General features: G+C 42.6%; 1 protein-coding gene across 3 annotated transcripts in view; it reads left to right on the top strand.

Moving 5' to 3' along the window:
• Positions 1–20,652, top strand: part of CLRN1 (clarin 1) — a gene marked incomplete at both ends in the record, with an annotated part of 31,347 nt that extends 10,695 nt beyond the window's left edge. Inside the window, 2 exons of one of the 3 annotated variants that reach the window (XM_080655554.1) lie at positions 7,974–8,153; positions 20,387–20,652. In XM_080655554.1, coding sequence (XP_080511680.1) covers positions 7,974–8,153; positions 20,387–20,652 — 446 coding nt within the window. Of the gene's footprint in view, positions 1–7,929; positions 8,154–20,386 lie in introns of all 3 variants that reach the window. The other 2 variants (XM_080655553.1, XM_080655555.1) reach the window with 2 other exon arrangements.
• Positions 20,653–20,864: the final 212 nt, after the last annotated feature.

The following is a 20,864-nucleotide window of genomic DNA, read 5'->3' as shown; positions in this document are numbered from 1 at the left end:
GAGGCAGGGGACCCAGCTCAAAGAATACAGCCCCCAGTAAAGGACTGTGAAGGGTAAACTATAGGGAGCATCCTGGGAACCGGGTTTTCACTCCAAGTCATTAACTTATGACTTAGTTCAGTTTCATAATAGCACACTAGAGTGATGAGAGCATGACAGCCTTTCTCTGCATGCTGAGCGACCTATACAATGTGAATTTCCTTTTCCCTCTCCCGCCTGTGACTTGGGCACCCTTGCTATTAGGAGAGTGAAGCTAATGATTAGTTTCTTCTAGCTCTCTGTTTCTGACGAGATATCTTATCAGAAATCTTTGCTTTCCAGATTTCACAGAGGACAAACTGAGCTATGAACCAAGGTTGAAACAATGGAGCTTAATATATATGTTACAAAATATAATAAATGTTCTTTAAGTTAATATATACATATAATTTTAGAAAGCACTCTGACCCAAGTAATTCCTTTCCTGGGAATTCATCTATAAAGGTTATCCCCATTCATCATCCACCCCTACAATAAAAAATAAAAAGGTATGTGCTTGAAGGTGTCATGGAAGCATTAGCTATAATTCTGAAACTGTAGAAGACAACAGTTTGTCTAATACCAGTTTGATGGAAGGTTCATATAGTTACTTAATGATAGTTTTGAAGACAATATTTATAATGTGGAAAATGCTTATATTCTTAGTAAAAATAACAGAATGTGACCCCAAAACTGCATTTTGATTATAGTAAATAGGATATAAATATTAAGATGGACAAAGATATGAAAGGAACAAAAATAAAGGCAAATCTTACTTTTATGTTGGTAGGATTGTAGGTGAAATTTCTGTATTAATATCCATTTCATTGTTATACTGTTGTGCATTAAAAAGGAAAGTCTCTCTGTAAACAGTTTGAGCTTTGGACAAACTAATGGAAACAAGGTGAGGAGCAAATCCCTTCCGGCCCTGCTGACAAAAGAGCTTGGTCATGTTCAGATTTGAGATAAATTATTTTCCCAAATCCCAAACTTTAAACCTGTTATTAAACAGCAGTCAGTTTCCATAGAACATGTTGACAATCACCCAAGTATGTTGGATTAAAGTTTTTATTTAAATAAAGAGATTTGAAATTCCATTCCAGTTGTCTTTCAACTGCTAAAAACAAAAGAAAACAAACAAACAAAAAACCCTTCTGGGTTCTATCACCTCCTCTGACAACTCCTTTATTTTACCTCCATTGCCCCAGATTCTTTCTGAAAAGTTGTTCAATCCAGCTGTTACCACCAGCCCCCAGAAACAGCTTACAGGAGGGCTATCAGTGACTGCCTGACTCAGTGGACAAATTCTGTTTCTTAACCAGAACTTCCCGTCACACTTAACACTGCCAATCCCCTCTACTTCTCCTCTGACCCCCTTCGCTAACTAGACTATTGGCTCCTCTTCTTCCTTCCCTCCTCTCCAGTGGGACACTAACTTCCTCCAGTCTGAACCAGTGGCTCCCATCAAGAAACTGAGACCTGCTAACCACCTCAGACTCCATTCCTGCATCCAACTCCAAGCAAAATGACCCATCCCACATATGAGTGTCCAACAGCTACTCCATGCTTTTTTAAAAAATCCTCACCCAAGGATTTTTTTTTCATCACTTTTTTATTTTATTTTATTTTTTAGAGAGAATAAAAGGGAGGGAAGGAGGGGAGAGAGAGGGAGAGAAACATCAATGTGGGAGAGACATATAGATCAGTTGCCTCCCACACACACTCCAACCAGGCCGGGATCTAACATGCAGCCCAGGTACGTGCCCTTGATTGGGATTTGAACCCCTGATCCTTTGGTGTGCTGGCCAATGCTCTAATCACTGAGCCACACCAGCCAGGGTTGTTATGCATTCTTAACAGCAGCAAGTATCCCCTAAAGGGGTGAAAATTGGTTCTTGTAGGAAAAAACACACCTGACTCTTAAAAATTGTATATGTATTTAAAACATATATAAATACAATACAGAAACTAATGTACAATATATCTGTGGTGTTAAAAATGTTATGGGGGAGAGTAATTAGGAGAAGTGTCTAAAAGACTCCCGGAGTGGGGAGCAACAATAAAAACAATGTTGAGAAATACGGATCTCACTGTGCCAGCATCCCTAGGTACTAGGAATACAGCTGTGAATAAAAGAGCCAACACAATTGCCTCATACCAGGGGGGAACAAAAATAAACAAATAAATAAAAATATAGAATTTGTCAGTGGTAATAGTTGCTGTGTAGAAAAATAAAAATAAGGAAAGGGGTTTGGGAGTGGGGAGGTAACTGGACTTTGGGGGGAGAGGGGTTACAACTTTACATAAGGTGGTTAAAGAAGGTTTCCTTGAGGAAATGACATTTAAATAAAGACATGGAGGTGACAGCAAGCCAGGAGGATATCTAGGGCAATATCCAGGCACAGGAAGTGCAGAGGCCCTAAGGCGGGAGTATTCCTGGCATGTCTTAAGTACAGTCAGGACAACAGTGGTTGGAGCACACTGAGCAAGGAAGCAAGTAGCAGAGGAAGTTAGGGTCTGCAAGGATTCCAATCATGTATCCTTTCTCCGCCATTGTAATCATTTCACTTATCCTCTGGGTGAGATTAGAGTCCATTGGAGGGGATTGATATAAACCAAGTCTTTTGTTGTTGTTAATCCTCACCCAAGGATATTTTTTTCATTGCTTTTTATTATTTTTTAATCCTCACCTGAGGTTATTTTTCCATTGATTTTTAGGGAGAGTAGAAGAGAGAGAGAGAGAAAGACACAGAGAAATATCGATGTGAAAGAAACACATAGATTGGTTGCCTCTTGCACCAGGGCCCAGGCGGGAGAGGAGCCTGAATGAGGTACATACCCTTGACCTGGAATCAAACCCAGGACCCTTTGACTGAACCAAACTGGCTAAGGCTCCATTGCTTTTTATTTATTTTATTATTATTTTTAAATATTTTTATTTATTTCAGAGAGGAAGGGAGTGGGAGAGATAGAAACATCAATGATGACAGACAATCATTGATTTGGCTGCCTCCTGCATGCCCCCTACTGGGGTTCCAGCTGCAACCCTGACCGGGAATCGATCCGTGACCTTCTGGTTCATAGGTTGATGCTCAACCACTGAGCTACGCTGGCTGGGCTTTGCTCTTGTTTTCTCTACGTTTCCTCCACTGGGACTCACTCGAAGGTCTGAGTTCAATATCAGGCCTTTAGACCCTGAAGTGTCTCTGATTTGGGTAGGGGCAGCTGAAAACAGTGTTGGTCGTGGACTCTGACTACTGAGTGCCAGGCAACACAACAAGTGCTCACAGATGAAACAGCATGAACACTCCATTGCTTTTTAGAGAGAATGGAAGGGAGGAGGGAGAGGAATATAAATGTGAGACATTGTCTGGTTGCCTCCCGCATGCGCCTCAACCAGGGCCAGGGATCAAACCTGCAAAACAAGTACGTGGCCTTGACTGAGAATCAAATCTGTGACCTCTCAGTGCGTGCGCTAACCACTGAGAACACTGGCCACAACTAAACCAATACATTTTTTAAAAATCCCTCTCACTGCTGGGTTATCAGCAAGTTGTAGATAGGAGGGGTAAAATTAGGGAGATCAGTTAGGACCTCTTGCAGTCACCCAAGTGAGATGGTGAGAAGTGACCAAACTCTGAATGCAGCACCAACAGGTTTCCCGGATGGGTTGCACATGAAATGTGAGAGTAAGAGAAGAATCAAGGATGATGCCAGGAAGAATGGAACTGTCAGCAACTGAGGTAGAGAAAGCCAAAGGAAGAATATGGGTTCAATTTGGGACACACTGAGATGCCTATTCAATATGCCAGTCAAGATGTTCCATAAGGAATTGGACGACATGCAGATGTGGGATTCAGGGGAAAGTCTGGGCTGGAAATAATCCATTTGAGAGTGCTTCTAGGAAAAGCTATCATACTGGATAAAGCACCAAGTGAGCAAGTGAAGAGGCAGAAGAGAAAACATATGACAACGGAGTCAGCCCCTAAATGACTCCGATGAGGATGAACCAACAAGTAGATCGAGACAGCAGCTGCTGAGGTGGCAGCAAAACTGGGCGAGTGTAGTGTCTGGAACCAGGGGAAGAAAGCGTTTCCAGGAGGAAGGAGTGAGCTGCTGTGTCAAATGTAGACCAGGCAAGATGAGGATGAAGAACAGACCTTTGGGCTGGGCAGCTGGAAGCTCACTATTGCCTGGGAAATGTCAGATCAGTGTGGTGGGTTCAAAAGCTGAAGGAGGACTTAAGTGAGATGTATTTTTAAGATGAGAAAATAACGTTCTGATGGGATGGATCCAGTAGAGAGGGGAAAACTGACGACGCTGAGGAGAAGGAGGGCATTCCTCAGCAGTGTCTTGGAGGAGGTGAGATCATCAACAGTAGTGGAATGGGCTATACTGAACCTCTGTTGGGCATTTACTATGTGCTAGGAACTTCTACGTTAATGTCACTGAATCCTCACAAATCTGAGAGAAAGGTAGAATTAGTATTTTTTTTCAGATAAGGTTTCAAATCAAGGTTTAAGGAATTCATGGAGTTAGAAGAGAAACATAATATGAACCTCCTCAGATTTCAAATACTTGGTACTTTCCCAGTTTGTCCCCTGGGACCCTCTCACTTTACAGGGTGGAAAATAGACGCGGCAACCTGCTGAAGTTCCCACAGTAGACTAGAACCCTGGGTGTTTGGCTCTTGGCCTCGTGGTCATTTCTTTTCCTCACCTTCTGTCCTTACCATTTGCTTCTTCCAGAATGTCACATATATAGCATCATACAATATGCAGCCTTTTGAGTTTCTTTCACCCCACAAAACGCAGTTCCGAGCCCTCCATGTTGTTGTGTCACCAACAGTCTGGTTCTTTTTATTACTGAGTGGTATTTTACCATATGGATGGGTCACAGCTCAGGTTGTTTCCAGTTTTTGGTGAGTATGAATAAAGCCACTTTAACCATCTGCATTCAGAGTTTTGTGTAGGCATGTGTTCTTAATTCCTTTAGGAAATACCTAGAAATGGCATTGTGGGTCTTAAGTCTATATTCAGCTAAATACTAAAACAATTTTAAAAACTTACTCAAATGGATCATAGACTTAAATGTAAACCTAAAACTAAAAAACTTCTAGAAAAATACAGAGGAAAAAATATTTGTGGCCTTGCATTAGGCAAAGACTACTGATATTTGACATGAAAAACATGACACATAAAAGAAAAATTGATAAATTGGAATTCATAAAAATAAGAACCGTTCTTCAAAAGATACTGATAAGAGAATGAACAGACCAGCCAAGACTTTGAGAAAATATTGTGAGTTCCTTATCTGATAAAGGGCCAAGAATGCATAAAGAATGCTCAAAACTCAATAATAATAGTAATACAGTCCAATAAAAATGCACAAAAGACATGAACAGACACTTCACCAAGGAAAGGTATACAGAAGGCAAAGAAACTCACAAAAAAAGATGCTCAACAACATTAGCCATTTGGCAAATGCAAATAAACTACAATGTGACAGACTACACATCTATTAAACGGCTACAATTTTTGAAAAAGTGCCAGTAAGAGTGAGGAACAACTGGGGACTCTTCCATTGTTGGTGGGAAGGTGAAGTGGTTCAGCCACTTTAGAAAACACTAGGCAGTTATTTTTTTTTTTTTTTTCAAAGGATGACTTTACTGGATAGGTGTTTTTGTTTTTTTTTAATTTTCACCCAAGGATATTTTTCCATTGATTTTTAGAGAGAGTGAAAGAGAGAGGGAAAGACAGAGAGAAACATCTATGTTAGAGAAACGCATTGATTGGTTGCCAGGGGAGAGGCCTGCAACTTAGGTACATGCCCTTGGCAGGAATCAAACCTGGGACCCTTTGGTCTGCAGGCTGACACTCTATCCACTGAGCCAAACTAACCGGCCGGGGCGGCAGTTTCTTATAACGTCACCCCTGTGTTCCTTTTCTCTGGAATGCTCTTTCCCAGATCTCTGCATAGCCACTTCCTTTCAACACTCAGATGTCAGCTCAGGTGTTACTTTCCTGACCACTCTCATCACTCACTCAATCACTGCCAATTCCATTACCCTGTTATTTTTCCCCATAACATTATCACCAGTGGAAAGTGTCTTATTGTTATCACTGCAAAATAACCCCCTAGCACCATTTGGAAAAAAATGTATATCATTCTATTATTTAAGATCAGGGGCTTAAAACAAGTTTATTAGTTCAGTTGAACAGTTCTTGATTGAGTCTCTCTTACTGTTGCAGTTAAATAGCAGCTGGGGTTGACGTCATCTGGAGACTTTGCTGGGGTGGAAGTCCAACACTCTTTCCTCCTATGCCTGGTGCTCCTCCAGTGGCCTCTCTCTCCAGCAAAGTAGCCTGGACCTCCAGCATGGCGGGTAGCACAAGCCTCCAAAAGGAAAGCAGTGGGAACTGCTGGTCCTCTCATAGGCTAGGTGTGCAACTGGCAGAGGTGCCCTGCTGTCATATTCAGGTGCTCAGTCACAAGCCTGCCTAGGTTCAAGGGAATTGAGAAATAAATTCTACCTCTTAAAGGGGAAGTTACGTGTGTGTAAAAGAAGGAAAGGAATTGATGGTGGCCATCTTTGGCAATAAGGTATCTTATTTGTTTACTTGTTAATTGTCTATCCACTCCCATCTATAATAATAAAAGCAGAATATGCTAATTAGACCAAACGTCCTTCCAGATGAAGCTGGGGCTGTGAGGGAAGCCCGGGTCCTGGGTGCCAGAGGGAAGCCGGTGCCAGCAGCTGGGAAAAGGAAGGCCTACTCTTGCACAAATTTCATGCATCGGGCCTCTAGTTAGGTCATAAGTTCCACAACAGGCACTTTGTCTGTCTTGTTTGATGGTTATATTTCCAGCACCTAGAAGAATGCCTGGCACATAGTAGTAGCTCAGTAAATAAATTAAACACTTGATAAATGTTCAGGAAACTAACATAGACTGAAATAGACTTCCCCAGATTGGTTTTGTCAGGTTTGCTGATGTTAAAGCATGCTGATGTCTCACCAGATAAGAGAAATATTTCTTGTACATTTATAAAGCATTTCATTTCTTTTGAAAACAAGAAAAACTTACCCTGAACACAAAATCTAGAAATAGACTTGGCCTGTTTTTCAAGTGGAAAATATTTCTTGTACCACCAGAAATTATTTTCCCACAGCTTGTGCTACATCAAAATATTAAAGTTGACTGCAAATATCCTATTCTTTAAAGTTGGTAAAGGAAATATAAAAACCTCCTGCTATTTGAACTCTCCCAGAGATTCCCAAATTGAAAATGTCATTATAAATTAAGGTAGATTTTAAAAATATAGATGATGACTGAGAAATGTCATTAAAAGTTTTGGTCATCACCTTGGCCAATGTGGCTCAATTGGTTGGAGCGTCATACTGTACATTAAAAATTTGTGAGTTCAGTCCTTAGTGGGGGCATGTGTGGGAGGCAACTGATTGATCTCTCTCTCTCTCTCTCTCTCTCCCTTCTTCTCTCTAAAAATCAATTTAAAGAAACTTTGTGCATCAAACTTATGTAGAGTTTTTGGTTATAAAGCCAGCACTTGTTGCATATAAGCATAACCAATAGACATAGACACCAGAGGGGTGAGGGTATGAGCCGGGGAGGGGGTCAATGGGAGGACACATATTTAATACCTTAATCAATTAAAAAAGAAAAAGCCAGCACTTGTTTACTGAAGTAATTACATATGACCAAAGCAGAAAATAAATTCCCTCAAACCTCTCCTTTGCTAGTTTTTACTGGTGAGTTCTATAAAATAATCCCATGTTTAAATATTTTTATAAATCCATTGTAAATTAGTGAGAGATGTATTCATCTGAAGGATTTTAGTAATTTTTGAAGTTAAAAATAATAGGGATTTAATTTTTTAAATTAAACTTGCAGAAAACTGCTAATTAAATTCCTTCTAATCTTGGTTTTACCTTCAGTTTTCCCAGATTTGCTCAAAGCAATCCCAGTGAGCATCCACGTCAATGTCATTCTCTTCTCCATGATCCTGATTGTCTTAACCATGGTGGGGACAGCCTTCTTCATGTACAACGCTTTTGGCAAGCCCTTTGAAACTCTGCATGGCCCTCTGGGTTTGTATCTTCTGAGCTTCATTTCAGGTAAGAACAAAATTCTACACCTGAAGACAAATGTGCTTTTCAATATCAAAAGATAGGTCTACTCAAATACAGTGTTACTGTATATATACATAAATGTTCACAGTAGCATTACATATGATAGCAAAAAGTGGAGAAAAATATAATTATCCAACATTGGGATTTCAATAAATATATTATGGTAGTCTATGTGAATAATTATGATGCTGACATTAAATTATATTTTTGAATAAGACATAATCAAAAGGATAAATGCTTATAACAAAAAGTTAAGTTTAAAAAACAGTATATAAAATTTTATAAATATGGAACTAATTTGTTTTATATAGAGAGAATATATATAAATATATAAATATATACTCTCTAAATATAGCCTCCATTACATAAATACATATATAGATAAAGATATATAGAAAGACCATTCTGTTGGTAGTAGTTACCTTTGAACAATGAAATATAGGTGGTTTTCATTTTCTCTCACACTTTTTATTATTTACAAATGTTCAATAATGTGCATTTATTTACATATAATCAGAAAATAAATAAAAATCATCAAAAAAGCCGAGGACGAGTGTTTCACCCACATATGAGTTGTATTCAGGCCTGTGGGCACTTTCTGTGACCTAATGGTAAGTATGTCTGGGCAAGGATAAATTCTAAACCTGGAAATTAATTCATCAATAAACATGTGCTACTCGTAACCAGGACTAATGGAAAGAATACGAAATCCACTCAGGGCCACAGGGTGCTTAGCATATATTTACAAGGAAGAAAAAAAACAACAAGAAAATAAAATATATAACTCCTATGTAGCCATTTTCCTATAGGATGTCTCTGATTTCATCCCACTCCAAAGCTGCAAAAAGACTCAATACTTTGTCATAGTCCCAGTAAGCAAGTAGCTTTACTAATGATTTCATGGAGAGATGTGCAAGATTACAACACATCAGCAAGTAGTGTATTGAAAATCCCCATTCTCTTCCATTTCATTCTCCTCTGATTTGTCCTGTGATTGTCATCAGGCCCCATGCTTCTTCTTTCTCTTGATATCACTCTCTTCCCTCCACATAATTCCACTCCAGCCACACACTTGCCATAGTTCCCTCTCTGTGAAACAAAGCCTGCTTGTCAGCAGGCATTCAAGCCTCTAGCCATTATTGCTTGAGTTCACTTCTTCTGGTCTTATCCCACCCTCATCTTGATAAACAAATGATACACTCTACCAAAGTAGTTCTCTCTCTAGTGGGGGTTCTACAGATATTTTTTCCAGATCTTTCACAAGCAAATAATACCATTTTTCAATTGTGCAGTGTTGATTCCCCTGTGAGGGCTGAGTCTAAGTCTCATCTTTTATCTCTAGCAAGAGCATCCAGTGTGAGGCTCTGCACACAGTAAACAATTCAGTGTATTGTGGACTTGAAAAAGCAAGCCCCAAAGAAGATGTTAACTTGGTCACTTAGTGCAGTACAGAGTAGAGAAATCAGAATTCAAGTGGTTTGGAATTAGCAGAGCAGGCCCATAGAGAAGGTGGGACATGAGCCAGGCAGAGATGGAATGGAAGATGACAAAGGAAAGCCAAGGGATTTGCAATCAGAGCAGAGGAGCAAGAGCACGGGTACAGAGTGTGGATGGACGTTCCTATATAGTGATTGGATATCATGGGAAGGCCTAGATCAGAAGTGGGTGTTACCACTACTTGCCCCACCCAGCATACCAAACCAAACGGGTGGTGTGCTGTCTCAGTGAAGGCCACCGAATCAGTCGGGTCAGCTAGAAAACAGAATACATGCTATTTTAACAGAGGGAGTGAATGTTCAGCAGCATCTGCATCACTGAGAAGTTGACAGAAAAGCAGATTCTAGGCCCCACCCCAGACCTACTGAATCAGAAACTCGGGGTGGAGCCCGACATGCTGAGCTTTAACAAGCCCTTCTTTCAGGGGATTCTGAAGCAAACTCAAGCTTGAGAACCAGGGTAATAGGGAAATAATTAAACAGGTGTTGGAAGAACTGGAAAAACACAAAGGAAACCCGAAGTAACTCTGAAACCATAGTTGCAGAAAGCAGCTACCACCCCTAAGGCTCTGAGAACCAAGGGGAGAGTCTGGAGTTATCAGAACCAAGGGACTTAAGGAAAGGCCCAGGGTGCTGGTCTCAGACCATTGGGAAAAAGGCACTGAACCTTGCAGAGATGCACTGTCACAGGACACCAAGAGGCAGCTGTGAGAGTGTGGAACCATCTGGGGAACCCCCAGCTGCAGAAGAAGCAGACCCCTCTGCTTCCCTGTCCTCCCCACCCTGCCATGTTCTCCATGTGGGAAGCAGCTGACAGGCAGAACTAGTCTTGACCCAGCATCACAAAGCAGAGAAAAAAGAGCTGGTTTGAAGCCGAGACACAGCAGTTTATTAACTGGCATAGCCATCTCACAATAGCTTCTGAATAAAATTCAGGACAGCCCATTTGGAAGACAAATTATGGGACAGTACTAATGGGCAACCAAACTAACAGTATTTGAAAAACATGACTCAGAGAATGCAGAATTTAATCCAAGTCTCAGATTTTATCGTGGCCTTTGTCCAATTCTAATGCAAAGAAAACATGAGCACAGAATATATGTGGGAGCACACGGGCCATGTGCTTACACTATACCTTAGCTTTGAACTTGTGGCAAAAGCATGGTGCTCAATAAAGGTTTGTGGGTGAAGGAAGGGATAGAGTGGGAGAAAGGAAAGAAGGAGCCAGTTCCAGATCTGTGTCTTGCAGAGGAGAAAGGCTTAGTGTGTCCAGATCATCTATGTTCTTTTAAGCCCCAAATCCTTATTTTTAAATACCAAAATTTTCAATAAGTTTTAAAAACATGTGTGAGGGTCAGATGGACTCCCAGCTGATCTTTGGTGATAAAAGAGTTACTTGTAAATCACAGACTCCCCATCCATCTACAGATAGTCCCCAGAGGCCCCAGGAGTGTGGGAAGATTTAACTGAAGCTGTAATATTCATGGATACCCCAGTATAAACTCTGAATGTGGAGGATGGGAGTTTCACAGCCCTTATCTCAAACACTGAATTGCTCCATGAAACCCATGCAAGCCAATAAATTACACGCTCCAAGGCCAGAGCCTGAACTGGGAGATCCTTTAGTTCTAGTGTGAGTCACATTTCATCAGAGACCCTCCAGGGAGCATCTCTCTTCCACCTTCTGCCCAGGTGGCCTCCCTCACAGTCAGCAGAGAAAACTTCTCAATCTTCCCTTCTTCTCCTACTTACCCCCAGGTTCTTGATTTCCTTGTGGTGACGTCATTGCAGAGTTATTTCTTTAGCTTTCTGGTCCTGAAGCATGAAGACGGGAGAAGGTGGGGAAGGGAGTCCTCCTACTGTCTAGGCAGGGCCTTCCGCACTGCCCAGGGAACAGTGCTACAAGCTGCTTCGTATGTTTCCTAGTGTGGTGCAGGCCTGACCCTGGATGTAGAAAAGAAAGGGAACAGCAGTTTGGATTAGGCCACCACTGGTTTCAGTCCCCACAGCTTGCTCACACTATAGCCCTTCTGGACCAGACATTCCTTCCACTTCTCATGGCTTCCCGTTTGGCTCATCACATTCCTCAGCCTTCTTTGTGCAACATTTCTGAGAACTCTTATTGTTCCATGAAACCCGTGCAAGTCAGCTTGCTCTCTCTCCTCCTGTCAATTAAAACCAGGTCTGAGAAATCATTCCCCTAGTTAAGATGTTAGCCATATCTTAATGGTCCTCCATAGTTCATTGTGGGCAGTGAATCTCTTCCTGGACTGTGCATTAGAATCACGGAAGAGCTTTCAAAAACACTAACACCAGGGCCCCAGGTCTCTCTCTCTCTTCCTCTCTCTCTCTTTCTCTGGCTCCCTCTCTTCACCTCCTTAATTTGTGTACATCTCTCTCTTTCCCCTACTGTATTCTAAACCTCAAGGGAAGTGTTTTCCATCCTTTTCCTTCATTCTGCCTCTCCCTGCCACTTTCCCTCCCCTCCCATTTACTCTCCTTTTGACTCTTTCACAAAGCTCAGTGTTGACCAGTACTCTTGAAACTTCCCTCCTACAGTCTCTGGGATGTGGAGGTCTCCTGGTTTCCTTCCTCCAACTTGGAACACACCTAGTCAGTGTCCTCTGCTGGTTCCTCCTCCTCCACCACCCAAAATAACGGATGGTATTCTCAGGGACTGGTCCCAGGACAATTCTTGTCTTACTACATTCTCTCCCTAGATGATCTTAGCCATTGTCATTGCTTTAAATAATATCTATATCCTGACAACTCCTAAATTTATATTTTTCATCTAGACCTCTTCTCTGAGTTCTAGACTCACATATCCAACTATCTACTTGCTATTTCCCCTTGCACATCTCACAGCATCTTAAACTTGACATGCCACAAGTAGAACACCTGATTTTTAGTGCTGAGATCCTCTCCCTGATTCTTTATTGCCCAAACTCTAAGCCTTTTCCTCTCCTATTTTATTTATCTTGGTTAATGCCACCACTGTCTACTAATTGCTTAAGTTACCTCCAAAATGTTTTGGATCTACTTTTGAAATGTCTTTAGAATCCATTCATCTCTCCCCATCTCCAATGCAGCAGCCTAGTCTTTCACCAGAAATTTCTTAAAAAGTAAATTAGCTATTCAATATCTTAAAGTCTTTCACAAACTTCTTATTGTAATTAGAATCAATCCCAAAACACTTTCCATGGCTTTGGATATCCAACATTAACTAGCATTAGCTGATCTCTCCAATCTAGTTTCTTTTCCATTTCCCATTCCCTGCCTGCCCCCTGACCACAAGGGCCTACTTTCAGTTCCTTCAGCAAGGAGACCTCTTTCCCTAGAATCCTCACATGTGCTTCCTCCTCTCCTCCAGAAGTTCTCTGAGGGTCATCAGCCCCTTTATATCTTTAGAACTCAGCTATTGGGCATAGCCTTTGCTGACTACCACATTGAAGCCCCATCTCCTCTCTGCCTCCATTTTCTAATAGCACCCCAATTATAATTGTTGTGATCTTTAATTATTTGTGTCCACTTTTGTGTGACTCTTGCACTATATTGTAGGCTCCACGAAGGCAGAACTGTGCACCTGATTCATTGTGGTATCGCAGTGCCCGTTATAACAGCTGGCACCTAGTGAGCCCTCACTCAGGTTTTGTTGAGTAAATGAAACATGTGCACCTGTATCATTGTGCCTGTATCAACACTCATCACACAAAAGAATTACCTACAAAAGCTTTAAAAAATACCACTACTCAGGCTCAACCTCCAGAGACTCCAATTAAATTAGAGAGAGGAAGAGGGAGAGGGAAGAGGGAGAGGGAGAGGGAGAGGGAGACAGAAAGGGAGAGGGAGAGGGAGAGGGAGAGGGAGAGGGAGAGAGAGAGAGAGAGAGAGAGAGAGAGAGAGAGAGAGAGAGAGAGAACTGAATATAGAAGCAAATGGACCCACAGTTTCACACTGGAGCATTGATATGTAAGCGTATGCCTTTATATGTTCCATGCTAGAAGTTTCCTAGTTGATCGCAGAATCAACTGCATGTAAAAGAGAGCAGGCTGGGTAGAAGACTTGCTGTGAATCAACGTTGGAATGTCCTAAATAGTTCAGGGAACAGTCTCTGAGGATAATACGATATGTATTAGCTCAAGCAAGCCTCCGAAATGTGGGCTTACTGCAAATTACATTTATTATGTCTTCTTTTACGTAGAGCATCATGTAATGAGTTATACCAAGCAAGGCAAACAAATAAAATGACTGACTTTCTTTAAAAGGGGGATGCTACTAATATGGGTTTAATTAATTATGATAATCACAACAGTGACAGGGCACATAAATAAGCACAAGTCATATATAAAACATGAAGACCAGAAAATAAAAAGCAGGACAAAAATAGAAGAATGCTTTCATTGCATATCAGTTTTAGTGTCAATAATGTCTTGGCCTCTTTAATATGTCTAGTACTCATTATTCTGCAACTATCTGCATCTCGTTTCACTTCGGTCCTTATGGAGGAGCTGCTGTTCAGAGTCCGAGAAAGAGAAACAGGATATCCCAGCACCAAAGCCATGGATCCTAAGGAAGGTTAAGGACTGGGTAGAAAAGTCAGCAATAAAAATATTCTATCAGTTTCTCAGCATAGCCTTTAGAAAGGAGGCTGCAGAAGGAAAAAATAAGTTCGCCAGCTCATGGTGGCAATGAGCATAGCACTGCTTTGATATGCAGGCAGCAGCTGAAGGGGCAAAACTGTTGTGAGAGGATTGCACTCTGGGTCACTCCTGTTGAGGATGCAGGACAAGGACGATCTAACTCACTCTGCAAAGGGTCCAGAAATAACCTGTGCAAGGAGATGTTCAATCTCGTTCTATCACAATTTCAAGGAGACTCCTTCCTACTCAGAATGTGCATGTATGTCTTCCCTTCTGCTTCACTTAGGATCAAAGCCCAGGTCCTTGCTATGACCTCCAAAGCACCACTTGATGTGTCCTCCCCCGCCCCCCCTCCCACCACACACACACACACACACACACACACACACACACACACACACACACACGGCACACACACGGCTCACCTCCTTCACCCCTGCCTTCCTTTCTCAGCTCTCACCACCTGGTTCCTTTTCACTCGCTGTCGTCCTGGCTCCCCTCCTTCCCCCCGCATATGAAATACTCTTCTCCACAAGTATTCACTTTTCACTCCCTGATATCCTTCAAGAGACACTAAAATGTAATCTTCTCTCTGAGGCCTCCCCAAGGGATCCCCTTCCCTGCTTTATTTTATTCTCCTTGGTGTGTATCACACTCCAATAAACTAAATCTATCTTGTTATTTCCTCTCTCTGCACTGTCTCCACCAACAAGAGCTGCATGAAGATAGAGAATTCTATCTGCTTTGTTCGCTGCTGTGTCCCTGGTGCCCAGACAGTGTGTAAGCACCCAATAAATACTTGTTGAGTAAAATAGGAGCAGTCCTGCATATTTCCTGGTAAAAAATGACATTCTCCCCTTTCTGGAAATCAATTCAAATTGGAAAAAGACTGTGCTTTTAGACCATTTTATCTTGGCACAAATCACCCTTCTCACTAACATGACATTTGTGAAGCTCCAGTTAGACGTGGGCTCTTCAACTCTGTTACAGAGGAGGAAGAGGAAGTGCTGAGCCCAGCTGCCATTAATCCTTCATCCACAGCTGCTCTTTGGAATCACATGACCAACTTGTTCTTCGTTATGACCTCAGAATCTACCCTTAGATATTAGTTTGCTTTACTTGACCCTCTGCCCATTGTCTAGATCAGCCATGGGCAAACTACAGCCCGCGGGCTGGATCCGGCCCGTTTGGCTGTTCTATCCGGTTCTCTTGCTCTCCCCTCCGCTCCTTTACTTTGAATTTATATTAGTTCACACAAACACTCCATCCATGCTTTTGTTCCAGCCCTCCGGTCCAGTTTAAGAACCCATTGTGGCCCTCGAGTCAAAAAGTTTGCCCACCCCTGGTCTAGATGGTAGCCATTGGTCTCTGAAAGCCATGGAAACCAGAACCACTTCCTTCGGAGAAGAAATCGCTGCTGGGGATCTCACCTCCAATACCTGCTTTCTAGTGAGATTGCACAACTTCACAGAAAATTAGCACCTGCACCTGCAAAGTTGTGGCTCTCCTACCCCCACTTATCATTTCTCAAGGCTCCTTAAAGAAGGAAATTATTGATTTATCATTCTGTAGAGAAAATGGAGTGCCTCTGACATTTGTCATCCATAAGAGGGTTTAAAGATTATGTGTTAGCTTTCTGGAAATTTCGGCCATTACTTTAGATGGAACTGAAATTCTAATTTATTATTTCCCAAAATACAATCTCAGTGATAATGAGAGGAAGTTTCATAGATTTTCACCTTGGAGGACACTTCTCTACCAAAACTCCTGCTGCCCTGGACTCACCTAGATCCTGGCAGGATGTTCTCTCTCAGGGGTTAGCCAGCAATGAAGAAGCAGTTTTCTCCTTGCTGTGACCTTTGTCCCCTTTATTGTAAGTCCAAGAGGAGAGAGGTGCCCAATTCTCAACAGCTGCCAGAGAGAGTCCTGAGTGTGCAGTGTCTAGGACATTACAATCGCTTGATAATTGACTGATAATTCGTGGTGTGACAGCCTTGTAACTCAGCAATCCTATTCAGTCAGAAATTAACTCAGTAATCAAAGTCATTAAAGGAAAAAAAAAAAACAACACACTACAGAATCAGCCAGATGGTGGGGAAATCAAACACATGAAGGAAAAATGGCTGGTCTTTGAGTAAGACCCTGGGCAGTAGAACCTGGGCCCTATGCCTGGTTATACTTCAAATTCTAGCTTGAGCAAGGTGTGGCAGGTTTCTGAAGTCTAGTGTGCTCTAACCTTTCCTATGAGCCAGAGCAGTGCTGGTCAGATGGACAGACGTGGGGAATCTGGCCAAATGGCCCTGCTGAATTTGGGCTCTTGGTGTACATGGAAAACTGGGAAAAGGAGGGGAGAAGCAAGCAGACCTGATTCTAACATTTGTAAGCCCTTGGGCAAGAGTATGAATGACAGCTCACATACCCCGTGTCTAGACATTTAAAAGTTAAACATTAATAAACTATTCACTGAGGCGTGTTCTCGGCTCCTGCCTGAACAAACATCTCTCCATAGGACCTGGGAGGCCAGATTCACATTTAGAATCCTTGAGCCCTGGCAATTCTACACTTGGATGTGGTGATGGGAAGAGAGCTGGCTGTTGTCTGTCCTCTTTCCTTCTGTGCCTGGTTCCATCCACACTGTAAAGGACCTCCAGGGGCTCTGACCATGCCCAAAGCAGCTGTGCCTTGGACACCTTCAGGCTTCAGGGCTGTGTACCAGACACAGAGTCTGCCCTTGGGAGGATGGCCCAGGGGAGATACCCACATAGCCCTGGAAAGTGTCAGGTGTTTGGGGAAGGAATTCCCAGGTCCCAGAACTGTATCTAGAAGGTGAGTCAGGGACTCCAGCTGGGCCTGGCCCATTGACCTCAAAGATCCCTTGCCCCACAGAGGAGGGATCTCCAGAAGAAAGAGGGAGCAGGACCTCTGGGTGTGGGACCCCCTTGCTGGAGCCCCTTGCTGGAGCCTGAGAGTCACACTGGAAATGTGCTAAGCCCTGTTCTCACCATCATTCATATCCCTTACACGCCTCCTCCGTGTCCCTGGCAGTCAGACCACCAACAGAACGGTTCCATATACCTGTTGGTCTATAAGTCATAAACAGTTATACTTGCTCTCATGTATCGTTTGGAGCCCTCGACAGAGAAAAGCAAAAATATTCTCAATCCACACTGAGTTGTTTCCTTTCACATCTCTTAGCAGTGCTGGCTGAGGCTCGGGCTGGGTTCTATGCTCTGACTCTGAAATGGCAAAGTTGACCACATGGCCAAGCCCAGAATCCAGAGCAGAACCTCAGGTCGTCCATCCTCTCAACTACTGGACCACATGTTCTGATTCGAGAGCTTGTGCGCTTAAAGTATTAGCTATGGCAAAAGGCTGAGTTTACAGCCATAAAAAAGGAAGAAAATTTCACCCTTTGCGACATCATGGATGGACCTGGAGAGCATTATGCTAAGTGAAATAAGCTAGTCAGAGAAAGACAAGTACCGTATGATTTCATTCATATGTGGAATTTAATGAACAAACTGAACTACCAAGTAAAATAGAGACAGACTCATAGATAGAGAGCAGGCTGACAGCTCTGGTGGGGATGGGGGTGTTGGCTGGGATGGAGGGATTGAGCAAAAAAGATTTTAAAAAAGAAAGAACTAGTGCACACGGATAACAGTCTGGTGATTGCGGGGATAGGTGAAGGTGGAAGAGGGTATGGGGGCGGGGAATAAATGGGGATGAAAAATAAATAAGTAAAATAAAGGCGGGTGGGAAGAGCTGTGAGTTTAAGACACCTCAAGCAACTTTTACTTTAGGAATTTGAAATGCAGTCTCACTAGGATGCTGTCTCCTTAACAAAGTAATACCTTTAAAATATTTAGCAACTTGAAAAGGAAACCGTGCTTGAATTTTCCCTTCAAGCACTAAGGTAATACAGTGTTTCTCTTCTGTCTGAAATTCACCATCTTCTCAGACAAAGAAGACTCTTGTAAAAGAAATGGCATTTTATCCACCATTTTCAAATAAATAAGTTCGCCAGCTCATGGTGGCAATGAGCATAGAACTGCTTTGATAGATTGTCCTTGTCCTGCACCATCTAACAATGAAGGAGTAGTACAGTTTTGCCAGGGGAAAACGAGGCTGACAACATTTTACATGGGAATGTTTTCAACTACTGCTCTGAGGCTACTGGGGAGTGAAGTTTCAAGAAAATTATATCATTTGATCATTTGGGGGTGTATTATATTGATTGTCAAGCTGATAGGGCCAGTCCTAAGCTAAATTCTAATAAAGAAATGTGATTTCCCTTCTCCTGCTCCCCCCCATTCCCCACCCCTCATGGTCCAGTCTGTACCTTCACTCCAACCCAAACCTGGCCTCTGGAAGCAATGGGGGCCGTCGCTTGCCTTGCAGCTCCCCACATCTGGGATGCTCTCCCCACACAGGCCAGCTTCCCTTTGTTGGCTAACTTCTCCTATAGCTACTTCTAAGGAACCTTCCATGCTGTTGCCCACCCTCTCAGTGATGGCCACCTGTACCTCCCTTACTATTACATCACTGTGCTTGATTTAATCATTGTTGTATCTATGTTCCCTGCCTGATTACACACTCTGTTAGAGCAGAAAACATGTGCTTGTTTTAATGTTTAAATCTCCACCACTATCCCCATGAGTGGCATATAATAAATCTAGTTGAATAAATGAAGGAGTGAATTAATGGATGGGAACTTAAGCCACTTGTTGCTGCTCCCAGAGTACTTGATGAACTGTAATGGAAGAACCAAAAGCATCACCCCTCCTAAAGGAGTCACAAGCCTAACGGGAGAGTATTTGGAGGAGCAAGGCACTGTAATACATTCTTTTGGGTTACCTACCTGATGTGTGGTGGGGGAAAGAATTAAGGTGAAAATTTTTGAGAGAAAGGAATACATGAGAACCATAAGAATAGCTACCAACTAATAAGCATTTATGCAAATCAATTCTAATGCAAAATGCTAATCATGTGTCATCTCTATTATCCACATTTTATAGATAAGGAAATTGAGATTTGGTGATTAAAACTGCTTAATTTCACAGGTTAGGAACCCAAATTGGTTTGACTTAAGTCAGAAAACCATCCCAGCAAGTCTCCTATTAACTGGCACCCCTTTGAGGTGGCCTGGAATCCAACACAGGCTGTGGAAGCCCTGGGAGTCCCAGCCACCCACTGTGCTCCTCACCCTGCCCTCCTGCCACCTGTTCTGCCTCTGTGCTATCCACCCACCCGACGGTCCCCCATCTTCAAGTGGGGAGGTCCTGTCAGAGTTTTTAGGCACCGGTCAGTGTGGATGCCCCTGTCCTGCAGAGGTCTCTTCCGGATGGCAGCTGCACCAGTTAAGATTAGATTAGGCTACCAATGAGTATAAATCAGAGAAAAATAATGATAGTGGAAGACCCTAATACATGCATAATTCAAGGAGACTTTGCTGCCCCTACATCTCAGCCACTCTCAGCCAAACAATGTAGTCTATATTCAAGGCAGCCACATGCCCAGGTGAAAATCCTGAGTTGTTAACAAGGAGAACAGGTACTCTCTGCCTCAACACCTCATCCATGGCTCCCTTTGCTCAGGGACTCCTCTGGGCAGCTGCGGTCAGGTGGGAGCTGGAGGAGGAGGAGGCACATAACCCTCTGAAGGAAGCCCAGGTTTTCCACAGAGCTGTCTGAATGGCATTTCTCCTGCATGGCCTGTGAAGTATTTTGAGAAATTTGTTGAGAGAATTTTGTTCTCTTGAAGCCACATCATAGCAGTGGCTGCTCTGTGCCTGATTTCATCATTGTGCTTTTAAGGTGCCCAACAACCCAGCCTTTTCACCACACAGCTTGACCTGACTTCCACAGGTCCTCTCACTCAAAGCCATCACCCAGGCACGAGCACCCACTGTGTGGGGAATCAGGCTCATGATTACTAATTTGAAATAATACATTTTTTACAGAAAAATGCAAATGAGGATACCTGTAAAAGGCTTTCTTTAGTTTGTACCTCCACCCTCTTCCCTGTCCCTTTCCATCAGGAAATATTTGTTCCAACATGGTGTTTGTTGCTTCTGTTGCAGGGTCCTGCGGTTGTCTTGTCATGATTTTGTTTGCCTCTGAAGTGAAAATTCACCACCTCTCAGAAAAAATTGCAAATTATAAAGAAGGGATTTATGCCTACAAAACGCAAAGTGAAAAATACACCACCTCGTTCTGGGTCGTTTTCATTTGCTTTTTTGTTCATTTTTTGAATGGGCTCCTAATACGACTTGCTGGATTTCAGTTCCCCTTTGCAAAATCTAAAGACACAGAGACGACGAATGTAGCTGTGGATCTAATGTACTGAATGGCAGACATTTCTGTGGTTTTCCAAGGCAGTGAGCAGACTTGCTGCATCTGCTTGGATATGGTTAATTTTGTGCATCCTTCCAGATGCCTCAGTCAGACCACCCAACCTTGATAATGTTTACAAACGGTGCACAAGAGGCACAGGCCGGAAGTAGGGAGCAGAAGGAAAGCTTCAGAAGGTGTGCTGCCTTGGGGGGAATCGCTTCACCA

Source organism: Plecotus auritus (genome assembly GCF_963455305.1).
Source record: "Plecotus auritus genome assembly, chromosome: 2".
NCBI lineage: Eukaryota > Metazoa > Chordata > Mammalia > Chiroptera > Vespertilionidae > Plecotus > Plecotus auritus.
This window is presented reverse-complemented; position numbering and strand designations above follow the sequence as displayed.